The 15,415-nt window shown below is 41.5% G+C and overlaps 1 protein-coding gene across 3 annotated transcripts in view; it reads left to right on the plus strand.

The window, feature by feature from the left end:
* The window catches only part of LYST (lysosomal trafficking regulator), a 1,763,279-nt gene that overhangs the window by 1,468,075 nt on the left and 279,789 nt on the right, over positions 1-15,415 (plus strand). For all 3 annotated transcript variants that reach the window (XM_075339737.1, XM_075339736.1, XM_075339738.1), the window contains exon 46: positions 741-877. In XM_075339737.1, the coding sequence (XP_075195852.1) occupies positions 741-877 (137 nt within the window). The remainder of the gene's footprint in view (positions 1-740; positions 878-15,415) is intronic.

A 15,415-nucleotide genomic window follows, 5' to 3' on the forward strand; every position in this document is an offset into this window, starting at 1 on the left:
GGGGGCATAGTCTATCGGTAGCCAATCAAACCTGCTGTTCGGTATGGCAGCCGGACTTTATAGTTAGGGTTCGCTCATCACTAGTCATCTAACCTCCCTAAAAATGTAATACTATCTAATCAAAGCATTTTTTCTACACAAAATTACTATCAACAAAAATGTTAGTTTACTGTCCAAAAAACAAGCCCTCAGTCAAACACATAAATAAGTAAATAAAAATGTTATGGGTGCTAAATGGATTAAAAGTTGGATTTTGTGTTTACTTTTGTTGCCTGTATGTTTTAATAAAATTAGTTGGATGAAAACATTATATGTGACAAATTAGCAAAAATTGGAGGGCAATAGTTGTAAGCATATCATGTAAACAAAAACGGGGAGCAAGCCCCCTCTTGTGTGAAACCTCAGAGCATATTAGTTAGTACTTTATTTACTTTATTTCCATCTGAAACATATCCACACAACTTTTTATCTCCTGGGTAAGAAGAGAAAAGAATAAGAAAATAATATTTTTAGCTGAATAATATTGCTGCAAAGGGTTCTACTTACTATTATAGTGGAGTTTTTTTTTATAACTTTGACTCCAATGCATATTTTTCCAAAAGCCAAAGGAAGAAACAAGGGTTAAACCTTACTTTATAATGTACTTTTTCTATCTTTTTGTTTTTATTTTTTATTAACAAAAGTCATATAACACTGTACAATCCAATGCTTCACAGTAAAACACTATCCTCTTTGTTTAGGTGTTCGAAGCATGCACAGCACCGATATACAGTGGTCTGCAATACTAAGCTGGGGGTATCCTGATAATATTCTGAGACTGAAAAGCCAACAGAGTGAGCCTCCTGTGAACTTCATTCAGTGTTCTGAATTGCACGAGGTAACATTTTTCATTTTTATTAACTTGTATAGAATAATCAGATTTTAAAGGAGTTGTCTGGTCTAAGCCTACAAGTCTGCAGTCAATCTATGTGTGCCGTGAGTATGCAATATTCCAGAATCTAGATGGATGTGGCCTTGCTTTGTGTAAATTTATTGAACGAGGCCGCAGCCCTCTAGTTAGATTTTGGCTGGGAACGTGCATATCACATACTCACAGCCATGTTACCACTGTTCTAGCGAATCCCCACAGTTCGTGTGATGGGAAGATTTATATGTCTGCAGTCACATATTTAGATTTGTGGATTTAGACTGCACAACCCCTTTTAAATGAATTAGAATTGGTAGTATGTATATGTCACTGAAAAAAATCCTAATAAATATGCCATGCTAAATGCTAGATTATTTGCACTTTATAATATGGCTTCAGGAATCTTTACAAATAATGTTACCCGAGGCACCCATTTTGATTATGCCTCAAATAGGTATTTTGAATGGATAGTTTTTAATGCTGTGTGAATTTTTAAAAGGCTAACACAAAGCCGAAAGGGGCCCTCTGGTTTTCACTCATGACCCAGCACAAGGAAATTATCTTGTAAGGTTTCACTGTTGCAGCAAGATGAACAAAACACAGGGGTCAGAATGTTAAAGGAATTGTCTGGTCTAAAATGAGAAGTCTGGAGCCCTGTTCTCGTATTTTCTAGGAGTCCAAGTGGTCATACCCTCAGTGATCAGAAAGGTATTTTCTCACAGAATGGAGTGGCTGCTGCCTTTGCGACAATATCACAGTTTAACTCCACTAAACTATATATCATCAACTATTAACTCTCCATCTGCAGTATCAGATGCATCTATAGCAGACTGTATCATCAATATTTTACAACCTTCTGCCTGTCTCCTTATGCAACAAGTTGGTTAAGATATTTTTTTTTTTAGAGACTCCATCTTTAATTTAAAAAGTCCATAGTTCACAGGTATTAACATTTTACAAATTTTAACCCTTTCACGACCGGCCGATTTTTCGCTTTCCGTTTTTTTTTTCGCCATTCTTTTTCTGAGAGACGTAACTTTTTTATTTTTCAGTCAATATGGTCATGTGAGGGCTCATTGTTTGCGGAACGAGCTGTACTTTTAAATGAAGCCATCAGTTTTACCATATTGTGTACTAGAAAATGGCAAAAAAATTCCAAATGCTGAAAAATTGCAAAAAAAGTGCGATAGCACTATGGTTTTTGAGATATTTTATTCACTGTGTTCACTATATGGTAAAACTGATGTGTGGGTGTGATGCCTCAGGTCAGTGCGAGTTCGTAGACACCAAACATGTATAGGTTTACTTTTATATAAGGGGTTAAAAAAAAATCGGAAGTTTGTCCGAAAAAAGTGGCGCACGTTTTACGCCATATTCCGTGACCCGTAGCGTTCTCATTTTTCGGGATCTTAGGCTCAATGACGGCTTATTTTTTGCGTCTCGAGCTGACGTTTTTAACGGTACCATTTTTGCGCAGATGCTACGTTTTGATCGCCTCTTATTGCATTTTGCGCAAAAGTTGTGGCGACAAAAAAACGTCGTTTTGGCGTTTGGAATTTTTTTGCCGCTACGCCATTTACTGATCAGATTAATTGATTTTATATTTTGATAGATCGGGCGTTTCTGAACGCGGCGATACCAAATGTGTGTATATTTTTTATTTTTTTAACCCTTTAATTTTCAATGGGGCGAATGGGGGGTGATTTGAACTTTTAGGTTTTTTTGTTTTTTTTTAATTTTTTAAAACTTATTTTTTTACTTTTTTTTTTATTTTACTAGTCCCCCTAGGGGGCTATTGCGATCAGCATTCCGATCGCTCTGCAGTATCTGCTGATCACAGCTGGAAGGCTGTAAACAGCAGATACGCTGTCTTTCTCTTTTGCTGTGCCCCGGGCACAGCGAAAGTGAAACCAATTCATGTGTAGTACAGGAGTCATCACATGACCCTGTACTACCATGACAACTATCGGGAGTCACGTGATCGCGTCACGTGACTTCCGGTTTCGGCGGTAAGTAAAACTTTACCGCGATTGCGCTTATAATGGCGCTGTCATGTATTGACAGCGCCATTATAAGGGGTTAATCGGCACGAGCAGATAACGATTCTGCTCGTGCCTAGCAGGCACACATCTCAGCTGTGAAAATCAGCTGAGATGTGTGCCGATCGCGGCATGCTGCCGCCGGAGGACCGCGGGCAGTAAGATTATGTCATTTAGGACGTAATTTTACGGCCCGCGGTCGTTAAGGGGTTAATACAAGAAATCCAAGGAATAATGAAGGAATTAGGGAAAGGGAAAACAGGAATAGACATAAAGGAAAAAAGGAAAAAAACAACAGTTAAGTGTCGCCTTTATGGCCAATGCTTCAAAAGTATTACCATCAAACGTTTTGTCACCAACGTACTTGGAACAACAAAAACAATAATATACATGAGAAATAATAATCATTACATGTCAGGAGGCTAAGTTATATGCAGACTAGGCATAAATGTTTCCGCCCATAAAGACCATCTCAATTTGTATCTCAAAAAGTTCTTTTCTTTCAATGCAAAACTAAACTCCTATGAATTATGTGAGGATATCCGTTCAATAATTTCTATTATGGAAGGTGCCTCTACCTGTCTCCAATTTGAAGCAATAAGATGTTTTACCACGAGTAGAATATGGCAAATTATGTGTCTGCATGGGTCTTTAAACTCTTCTATACCAATTAACAATAGTGCCAGTTGGGGGGAGAGAATGAAACTCTGTGATGCAACTTTATTTATTAGATCACACACATCTTCCCACATCTTTTTTAAAGCTGGACAACTCCAAAAAATATGCAAAATAGACCCATTTTCTCCACACTCTCTCCACCATGAAGGAGAGTTAGAGACGGACATTTTGTGTAGCTTTTGAGGAGTAAAATACCAGCGTGAAAGCACCTTAAAGTAAGTTTCTTGCAATGTGGCGCAGGAAGTGTTAGATAACGTTAAATTCAATGATTTTTGCCACTGTTCCAATTGAAAAGTCTGACCAAGATCTTTCTCCCAGTTCAGAATATTTGATCTTTTATCAAATTGGAGGTCTTCATTAGAGATGAGCGAACCGGTCGCGGTTCGGCTCAAACGGAGGTCGCGTTCGAGTTCGGTTCAGCGAACCGCTCGAACCCCATAGGAAACAATGGAAGGAAATCACAAACACATAAAAACACCTAGAAAACACCCTCAAAGGTGTCCAAAAGGTGACAAACAACTCACAACACAACACAAACACATGGGAAAGTGACAAGAACAAATTCTCATGCGAAAACAAAACAACGTTACGAGAAAAAAGATGACGAGACACAGATATAGGCATGGCAAACACTGCAAGGTGACTCCAAGCGGAGTCTCCCTTTTTTCAAAAAATTGGGCCCCACAGACACCACTTCAGTGGCATCACTTGTGCCCCAGTTGCAAACAGGATGTTTTGATTTGCATCAAGCACATTCAAAAATACGCCATCCTTACCCGTCCCCAGGATGGCATGGCACCGGGGTAGGTAGCAAAGTCTTTCCTGAACCATGACTTGTTCATGTTGGCTCCTTTTTAAAAACACAGCAAGGGTTACTCCAAGCGGAGTCTCCCTTTTTTCCAAACATTGGGTCACACAGACACCTCTTCAGTGGCAGCACTTGTGACCCAGTTGTACACTTCACAGGTAGATTTGCATCAAGCACATTCAAAATACACAAGCATTTACTTTCCCCAGGATGACACAGGGGTAGTAAATTCCTTGCGGATCCATGACTTGTTCATTTTGATGAACATTAGTCTGTCCACATTGTCACTGGATAGACGCATGCGCTTATCTGTCAGCACACACCCAGCAGCACTGAAGACACGTTCTAAGACAACGCTGGCAGCTGGACACGACAAGATCTCCAAGGCGTAAGTGGAGAGCTCTGGCCCTTTTTCAAGATTTGAAGCCCAAAATGAGCAAGGCTCCATTTGCAAAGTCATGGCATCGATGTACATTTGGAGATACTCCTGGGAGATTCACTCCATGCACCACGGTTGTTTGGTGGAAAAGCCGAGCTAAGATCGAGTAACAGCTTCTGCTGATACTCCTGCATCCGTGCATCCCTTTCTATGGCTGGAATTATGTCACAAAATTTTGACTTTTACCGGGGATCTAATAGTGTGGCAAGCCAGTAGTCATCATCACTTCTAATTTTGACAATACGAGGGTCATGTTGGAGGTAGTGCAGCAAGAAGGCGCTCATGTGTCTTATGCAGCCATGCGGACCAAGTCCACGCTGTGTTTGTGGCATAGAGGTGCTAACCGTTCTTTCTTTCTCTGACATCTCCTCCCAACCTCTTTCAACTGAAATTTGACCAAGGTCTCCCTCATCCGCTGAGTCTTCCATGTCCATGGACAGTTCGTCCTCCAGTTCTTCATGTTCTCCTGCTCCTACCTCAACATTTCGTGTGCTACCATGCGCACTTGTTGATCCCTGTCCCCCATGGTCCCATGCCTGCCGCCTTGGTGATGATGAACGTCTGGACGTTGGTGATGTTGTTGTCCCTTGCGCATATGAATCCTCCTGTAGTTCCTCCCCTTCCTGTTGTCCCACCCCCTGACTCCGAATAGTGTTTAGCGTGCGCTCCAGCATGTAAATGACTGGAACTGTCATGCTGATAATGGCATTGTCAGCGCTAAACATATTCGTGACCATGTTGAAACTGTGCAGAAGGGTGCATAGATCCTTGATCTAAGACCAATCCATCAGGGTGATCTGCCCCACCTCTGCATCTTGTTGGCCCAGGCTATACGTCATGACGTATTGCACCAGTGCTCGGCGGTGCTGCCACAGTCGCTGAAACATGTGGAGAGTCGAATTCCAGCGTGTCGGCACATCGCGTTTCAGGCGATGAACCGGCAGGCCGAAAGACTTCTGGAGCGATGCAAGTCGCTCAGCTGCGGCGGTTGAATGGCGGAAGTGAGCAGACAGTTTTCGTGCCCTGTTCAGAAGGCCATCTAGGCCGGGATAGTGTGTTAAAAATTGCTGAACAACAAGGTTCAACACGTGAGCCATACAAGGCACGTGTGTCACCTTGCCCAGATGAAGGGCCTCACCCAGGTTTGCAGCATTGTTGCACACGGCCTTACCAGGCTGCAGGTTGAGTGGAGACAACCATTTACCAAACTCAGTCTCCAGAGCTGCCCATAACTCAGCCGCTGTGTGACTCTTATTGCCAAGACATTTCAAGATAAAGACTGCCTGATGCCGTTGCGCTCTTCTGTCAGCATAGTAATGAGGGGTGCGTGATTCCTTCTGTGCAGTTACAACGCTGGTGGCCTGACCAGGCAGGCTTGGGGCGGAGGTGGAGGACCCAGACAAGGTTGAGGAGGCAGAAGCAGTGGAGGAACTTGGACAGACAGAGGATTGAAACACAAGTCGTGGGGACGGCAAGACTTGTGCAGCAGAGCCTTCACCATCTATCACCATAGTTACCCAGTGCCCAGTCAGCGACATGTAACGTCCCTGTCCATGCTTACTGGTCCAAGTATTGGTGGTGAAATGCACCCGTTCACACACAGAGTTTCTCAAGGAAGCGGTGATGTTGTGTGCGACATGCTGGTGTAGCGCAGGCACACCTTTCTTAGAGAATTAATGGCGACTGGGCATCTGGTACTGGGGCACAGCGACAGACATAAGGTCTCGAAAATCCTGTGTGTCCACCAGGCAGAATTTCGGTAGCCAAGAGCTTACAGAGGGATAAAGTCAACCTCTTAGCTTTGTCATGGGTCGCAGGAAATGCCCTTTTATTTGTCCACATCTGAGGGACAGAGATCTGGCTGCTGTGTGTAGACGGTGGTGAGTAGGGTGTCCCTGGAAAAAAGCAGGATTGTGAGGAAAGTGCAGGCGTAGACATGATGTTGCCTTCATCCAACGTTGGTGCTATCGATGTTTGAGAGAGCTATACACACACACTTGTTTCCCCTTCCAAACCAACTGATGACCCACCAAGTAAACTGCCTGTTGCGGTTACAGTGGTGGAAGGTGTGCATGGAAAACCAGGTGTGACAGCTGTACCAACAGTCCTATAAGATGAAGAGCGCGCGGATGCACTGGAAGGGGCAGACGGTGGATGGTCCGCTCCGCTAGGCCGCATTGCAGCACGGTGAGCTTCCCACTGGGACATATGATATTTATTCATGTGACGATTCATGGAAGAAGTTGTCAAACTGCTGAGGTTTTTGCCTCTACTAACAGATTCCCGACAAATTTTACAGATCACATGATTTTGGCGATCCTTTGCAAGGTCAAAAAAGGACCAGGCTAGGAAAGGCTTAGAGGACATGCGACCTGCTGAGCCACCCCGACTAGTGCTCAGAGGCAGAGTGGTGGCTGAGGATGCAGTTGTAGACATGCTACCAGTACTTCGACTCTGTCCAGGAAGGCGCAAGGTAACTTCGTCGTCAGTTGCATCCTCCTCCACCGCCTCTGTTGACCTCCTCGAGTGCCTGACTGTGGGTTGACAGTAGGTGGGATCTAGAACTTCCTCATCAAGCGTTGTGTTTGCATTCCCCTCCCCCTCAGACCTAGCCTCTCCTGCCCTGACCGAATATTTAAGTTGTCATCCCAATCTGGTATCTGCGTCTCATCGTCATCAGTATGTTCCTCATTGTCTCTACCAACAGGTGTTACAGTTTGTGAATAAGGGTCAGCATTATGCTCAGAAATTTGGACATCACGGCCTGAATCTGAGTCACAAAGGTTCTGGGCATCACTGCAGACCATTTCCTGGTCTGTACTCACTGTAGCTTGGGAGCAGACCTCTGATTCCAAGTCTATAGTGTGACTGAACAGCTCGGCAGACTCAGCCATCTCTGTTCCACCATACTGTGCAGGGCGGATGGAGACTTGAGAGCTGGGAGAAAGCAAGTGTGATTGGGATGACAACTCAGAGGACTGTTTTTTTTGGATGCGGTAGTTGAGGTGGAGGAGAGAGCACTTGTTGGACAACTTGAGATCCATTCAAGCATGTTCTTTTTTTGTGCATCATCTACCTTTCTTATAGTTGTTCGGGTCCGTAAAAAAGGGAGCACACCGGATTGTCCACGGAAAGTAGTAGGCATCTTACTTTTGCTGGAAGATGGCCTATCCTCAGCAGATGTTAATGTAGCTTTGCCACCTTCCCCACGGACAAAAACTTTTTTTCCTTTTCCAACACGCCTGTTCCCCTTTCCACCAGCATCTGTCATTTTGCCACTCATTTTGATAGCGACAAGATTGTTCACTTAAAATTTGGTAGTAAAAATTGAGAGGTGGTGTAGATTGCAGAGGTGGTCTAGCTTTATTGACAGCAGAAGAAACAACTGTGACTATCCCTGACAATGCAACTATGGCCCTTAAACTGGCAGCACAGTTTGCTATTATAATAGCTTAGTAAAATGAGCAGGAGGGTGCAATGCAGAGGTGCTGGAAATTGCTTGGCACCAGTGGGACACTAATGGAGTCCAACAGCCACTTTTTGGATGCCACTAAGTTCAGCTGTGTTTGCTATTATAATAACTTAGTAAAAATGAGCAGGAGGGTGCAATGCAGAGGTGCTGGAAGTTGCTTGGCACCAGTGGGAAACTACTGGAGTCCAACAGCCACATTTAGGATGCCACTAAGTTTCCTCAGTGTTTGCTATTATAATGGCTTAGTAAAAATGAGCAGGAGGGTGAAATACAGAGGTGCTGGAAATTGCTTGGCACCAGTGGGACAATAATGGAGTCCAAAAGGCACTTTTAGGATGCCACTAAGTTTCCTCAGTGTTTGTTATTATATTAGCTTAGTAAAAATGAGCAGGAGGGTGCAATGCAGAGGTGCTGGAAATTGCTTGGCACCAGTGGGACACTAATGGAGTCCAACAGCCATTTTTAGGATGCCACTAAGTTTCCTCAGTGTTTGCTATTAGCTTAGTAAAAATGAGCAGGAGGGTGCAATGCAGATGTGCTGTAAATTGCTTGGCACCAGTGGGACACTAATGGAGTCCAACAGCCACTTTTTGGATGCCACTAAGTTTCCTCAGTGTTTGCTATTATAATGGCTTAGTAAAAATGAGCAGGAGGGTGCAATGCAGAGGTGCTGGAAATTGCTTGGCACCAGTGGGACACTAATGGAGTCCAACAGCCACTTTTAGGATGCCACTAAGTTTCCTCAGTGTTTGCTATTATAATAGCTTAGTAAAAGTAAGCAGGAGGGTGCAATGCAGAGGTGCTGGAAATTGCTTGGCACCAGTGGGACACTAATGGAGTCCAACAGCTACTTTTTGGATGCCACTAAGTTTCCTCAGTGTTTGCTATTATAATAGCTTAGTAAAAATGAGCAGGAGGGTGCAATGCAGAGGTGCTGGAAATTGCTTGGCACCAGTGGGACACTAATGGAGTCCAACAGCCACTTTTAGGATGCCACTAAGTTTCCTCAGTGTTTGCTATTATAATAGCTTAGTAAAAATGAGCAGGAGGGTGCAATGCAGAGGTGCTGGAAAATGCTTGGCACCAGTGGAAGACTAATGGAGTCCAACGGCCACTTTTTGGATGCCACTAAGTTTCCTCAGTGTTTGCTATTATAATAGCTTAGTAAAAATGAGCAGGAGGGTGCAATGCAGAGGTGCTGGAAATTGCTTGGCACCAGTGGGACACTAATGGAGTCCAACAGCCACTTTTTGGATGCCACTAAGTTTCAGCAGTGTTTGCTATTATAATAGCTTAGTAAAAATGAGCAGGAGGGTGGAATGCAGAGTTGCTGGAAATTGCTTGGCACCAGTGGGACACTAATGGAGTCCAACGGCCACTTTTAGGATGCCACTAAGTTTCCTCAGTGTTTGCTATTATAATAGCTTAGTAAAAATGAGCAGGAGGGTGCAATGCAGAGGTGCTGGAAATTGCTTGGCACCAGTGGGACACTAATGGAGTCCAACAGCCACTTTTTGGATGCCACTAAGTTTCCTCAGTGTTTGCTATTATAATAGCTTAGTAAAAATGAGCAGGAGGGTGAAATGCATAGGTGCTGAAAATTGCTTGGCACCAGTGGAACACTAATGGAGTCCAACGGCCACTTTTTGGATGCCTCTAAGTTTCCTCAGTGTTTGCTATTATAATAGCTTAGTAAAAATGAGCAGGAGGGTGAAATGCATAGGTGCTGGAAATTGCTTGGCACCAGTGGAACACTAATGGAGTCCAACGGCCACTTTTTGGATGCCACTAAGTTTCCTCAGTGTTTGCTATTGTAATAGCTTAGTAAAAATGATCAGGAGGGTGCAATGCAGAGGTGCTGGAAATTGCTTGGCACCAGTGGGACACTAATGGAGTCCAACAGCCACTTTTTGGATGCCACTAAGTTTCAGCTGTGTTTGCTATTATAATAGCTTAGTAAAAATGAGCAGGAGGGTGGAATGCAGAGGTGCTGGAAATTGCTTGGCACCAGTGGGACACTAATGGAGTCAACAGCCACTTTTAGGATGCCACTAAGTTTCCTCAGTGTTTGCTATTATAATAGCTTAGTAAAAATGAGCAGGAGGGTGCAATGCAGAGGTGCTGGAAATTGCTTGGCACCAGTGGGACACTAATGCAGTCAACAGCCACTTTTAGGATGCCACTAAGTTTCCTCAGTGTTTGCTATTATAATAGCTTAGTAAAAATGAGCAGGAGGGTGCAATGCAGAGGTGCTGGAAATTGCTTGGCACCAGTGGAACACTAATGGAGTCCAACAGCCACTTTTTGGATGCCACTAAGTTTCCTCAGTGTTTTCTATTATAACCGCTTAGTAAAAATGAGCAGGAGGTTGAAATGCATAGGTGCTGGAAATTGCTTGGCACCAGTGGAACACTAATGGAGTCCAACGGCCACTTTTTGGATGCCACTAAGTTTCCCCAGTGTTTGCTATTATAATAGCTTAGTAAAAACAGAGCAGGAGGATGTCATGCAGAGGTGCTAGAAATAGCTTGGCACCAGTGGGACATTAATGAAATACAACAGCCAGTTCTTGTATGCCACTAAATGGCAGCATTTTTTGCTATCATTATAGCTTAGTAAAAATGAGCAGGAGGGTGCAATGCAGAGGTGCTGGTAATTGCTTGGCACCAGTGGGACATAAATGGAGTCCAACAGCCACTTTTTAGATGCCACTAAGTTTCCTCAGTGTTTGCTATTATAATGGCTTAGTAAAAATGAGCAGGAGGGTGCAATGCAGAGGTGCTGGAAATTGCTTGTCACCAGTGGGACAATAATGGAGTCCAACAGCCACTTTTTGGATGCCACTAACTAGCAGCACTCTTCTCAATTATAATGGCTTTGCAAAAATGTGCAGGAGGGGAGAATGCAGAGGTGATGGGACTTGCTTGGCACAAGTGGCACAATTATGGAGTACAGCAGTTTCTTTTTGGATGTCACTAACTGGCAGCACTTTTTTAAATTACAATTGCTTTGCAAAAATGTGCAGGAGGGGAGAATGCAGAGGTGGTGTGACTTGCTTGGCACAAGTGGCACAATAATGGAGTACAACAGCCACTTTTTGGATGCCTCTAACTCGCAGCACTCTTTTAAATTAAAATGGCTTTGCAAAAATGTGCAGGAGGGGAGAATGCAGAGGTGGTGGGACTTGCTTGGCACAATTGGCACAATAATGGAGGACAGCAGCCACTCTTTGGATGGCACTAACTGGCAGCACTCTGCAATTAAAATGGCTTTGCAAAAAAGGGCAGGAGGGTACAGTGGCTCGGTTGTGGGTTAGTGTAGAGGAAAGGAAGCCTCACTTTCTATCCCTCCTAATGGTGAAATGCAGCAAGGAATTCCCTGAGCTTAGCTACACAGACGCTGTTATCTGAAGCTGTATACAGCGTTTCCACGGACCTGACTGTCACCTATGGCTCTGAGCCAGCTGTAATTAGCCCTGAAATAAAGGGCTGAAATAAACTTCTGTCCCTAATGAGTAGAGCGCTGTGTGTATAGCGTACACAGCAGGACCAGCGACAGGAGCTGCGTGAGCTGTGACTGACACCCAGACGCAGAAGGCAGATAATGGCGTCCTGAGGGAAAATGTCCGTTTTTATAATGCAAGGACATGTGACATGGACAGCCTATGACACATGCCCTTGCTTGTCTGGCAAAAAGTACACTTAGCCGTGTGTGTGTCTGGGATTGGCTGACATGCTGTCCCGCCCCATTACACGCGCGCTTAGATGAAAAAAAAAAATGGCGATCGCCATTATCCCAGCAGCAGTGATCTAAACGTGCAGCCCCTGCACACTATACGCTTAAATGTGATAATAGTGTGAATCACCGAGTGACTCACACTATTACAGTGAAAAGCCAGCTAGTAATTAGCTTGGCTTTTTGATGATAGAACCGTTCTTGAACGTAACTCGAGCTAACGAACGTTTAGCAAAAAGCTTGAGTTCTAGTTCTATCTAGAACACCCCCCAAAATCACTCGAACCGCGAACTGGAGAACCACGAACCGCGCTCAACTCTAGTCTTCATTAATAATGGCATAAATGTTGCTAGTTTTCCAATATAACTTATTTTGTGGGTTAAATAAAATATCCAACAAATCTACTAGTAGTGAAAAAGTTAACTTTTTGTTTTTATTTAAGTACTGGTTAAGGAGTATCCAATTTGCCAGTTCATTTAAAGGGAGATTAAATTTATGACGAATTGTCTGGAAAGGTAATAAGCTGTTATTACATGAAATATCATGAAAACTGTTTATATTATACTTACTCCATGTTGTTAAATCTAGCCTAGGGACCAATACTTCAAATACTTCAATTAAGATTGTCCTGATGTCTACAAGTTCACTTTTATTTTTACATGAAATCTTATTAAGTTGCTTCCATGCAGAGATTGTAGTTTTTATTGTTATAAATGTAGGTAAGGGAGTTTTTAAATTTATGAGGTGAGCTAAGATTGTGGCTCTTATAGATCTGTTTTTATTTACACTTTTTTCTATTCGTACCCAACTAGATTCCGAATCATCCAAAAGACATTTCTGTGACTGTTTTAATAAATTTGCTAAATAATAGGCGTAAATGTTTGGCAAACCAATTCCTCCTCTTTTCTTATGTTTAAACAAAAGCACCTTAGATAACCTTGGCCTGTTGTTTCTCCATACATGTCTAGATAGTTGGGTATGCAGTTTTGAAATTTCTAGCTTTGTCATGAGGATTGGAATGCATCGAAAAAGATACTAAATTTTTGAGAGAACAATAGCTTTATAGGTAATGATTTTCCCTAACCATGACATTTCTGTTTTAGCAATATTTGTTATTTTTTTTTAATATCCTCTAATAATATATTTAAATTACTAGGGATCAAGTCTTTAAATTTAGCTGTAATTATTATACCTAAATACTTGATACTTGTTTTTTCCCATTTATAAGAAAATTTTGTTTCAATACTTTTTGTGTCATCAGATCTATATTAAATCCTAATATGTGTGACTTAGAATAGTTAACCTTATAGTACAAGATTTCTGTTAACTCTTGTAGTACCGTGGTAGCATATCTCAGAGAATTTAAAGGACAGGATACTGATAAAATAACATCATCAGCATACAACGTTATCTTATACTGTTTTAAATTTAAGAAAACTCCATTGATTTTGTCATTTATTCTGATAGTCTCCACTAGTGGCTCCATTAATAATGCGAACAATATTGGTGACAAGGGACAACCTTGTTTTGTGCCATTGGTTATCTAAAAATCTTTTGATAAGCAGTTATTGATATATTTTTGCTAACGGCCGAGAGTACAGGGCCAAAATAGAGTTTATAATGTGAGCCTTAAAGCCAAATTTCCTTAGTGTTGCCGCCATGTACCCCCAATGTACCCTATCAAACGCCTTCTCTGCGTCAAGAGTAACAAGCAGAGAAGGCGTTCAAGAAGTCTCAATATGATTTATTAAGTTGATCATTTTCCTTGTAGCGTCTGGGGCTTGTCTATTTGTGATAAAACCTACTTGGTCTGAATGAACCAATTTTTGCATGGTATTTTGTAATCTAATGGCAATTAACTTTTAATATATTTTGATGTCCGAATTTATTAAGGAAATTAGCCTATAGTTGGTCATATCTAATGGGTTTCCTTTATTTTGGGTATTAAAACAATTGTTGCTTTTAGCATTTCTTCTGGGATATAACTATTTTTAGTAATTAAATTTGTCAAGTCTGTCAATTGTGGGGCCAATACATGTGCAAATCCTTTATAATACTCGTTATTAAGACCGACAGGTCCAGGGGATTTTCCATTTTTTAATTTATGAATAACCGCTACTATCTCACTTAAGGTATATGGTGCATTTGAAAGGGCAATATCATCTGCAGTAACTTTCAGAAGACACATTTTAGAGAGAAATTCATTAATTTTACTTTCTGATGGTTGAACAGTGTTAGTATCTTCATTTAAATTATAAAGCTTACTATAATAGTCAGCAAAAGAGTCCACTATTTCAGTTGGGTGTTTACATGTTTTGTTATCTGTATTGATAATTGCTGAAATTCTTGTTTTGGCTTTCCTTTGTTTAATTCTACTCATCATGAATTTAGATGGTTTATTATTATAATGATAAAACTTTGTTTTTATTTTTTGTAGCATCCTGTCGTAATCTCTGATTAAATGAGATCGTAGGTCCATTCTGAACTTTAATATTTCTGAGTGTTTACTTACGGAAGCATTCTCAATCTGAGCTTTTTCCACTTCTTTTATTTTAGATGAAATTCTTTTTATATTTTCTCTATTAATTTTCCTATCTCTACTATTGATCTCTATTAATTTTCCCCTAATGACCGCTTTATGCGCGTTCCAGATGGTGTACTGAGAAACGTCTTGCGTATTGTTCTCCTTGAAGTAATTAATTAGTGATGTCTCTAATTCTTGTTTGTATTTATGATGCTGAATTATATATAAATTTGCTCTCCAAATTCTTTCCCTTTGACTTGGAGAATCCAAATATAGTTTAAACATAACTGGGGCATGATCCGACCAAGAACGGTCGCCTATGTCTACTGATTTAAATTTCATTAAAGTTGAAATTGGTGCAAGAACTAGATCGATTCTTGAGAAGAAGTGAAACCTATCAGAGTAACATGTGTACTCTTTTGATGATGTATTTGGACAGCGGAAAACATCATACAATTCCTCTTTTTCTATCCATGGATCCAAAGTCTGATTAAAATGTCTAGTTTGAGATGTGGAATCTAGATTTCCATTTGGAATCAGGTTGAAGTCTCCAAACATAATTAGATTTCCTTTTTGATTTTCGCGGATTATCTGAATTACCTTGTTCAAAAATTGAATTTGGCCAACGTTAGGGGCATAAATGTTACATAATGTAAATATGGAGTTATTAATTTTGCATATTAAAATACAGTATCTCCCATCTTTATCTCCTATTTCAGATATAAGTTCGAAACCAATTGTGTTTTTTATAAGTATAAGAACCCCTGCCTTTTTCTTTATATTAGAAGCTGTAAATTTATGCGGGATGTTTTG

Source organism: Anomaloglossus baeobatrachus, chromosome 3 (genome assembly GCF_048569485.1).
Source record: "Anomaloglossus baeobatrachus isolate aAnoBae1 chromosome 3, aAnoBae1.hap1, whole genome shotgun sequence".
NCBI classification, from domain to species: Eukaryota; Metazoa; Chordata; class Amphibia; order Anura; family Aromobatidae; genus Anomaloglossus; species Anomaloglossus baeobatrachus.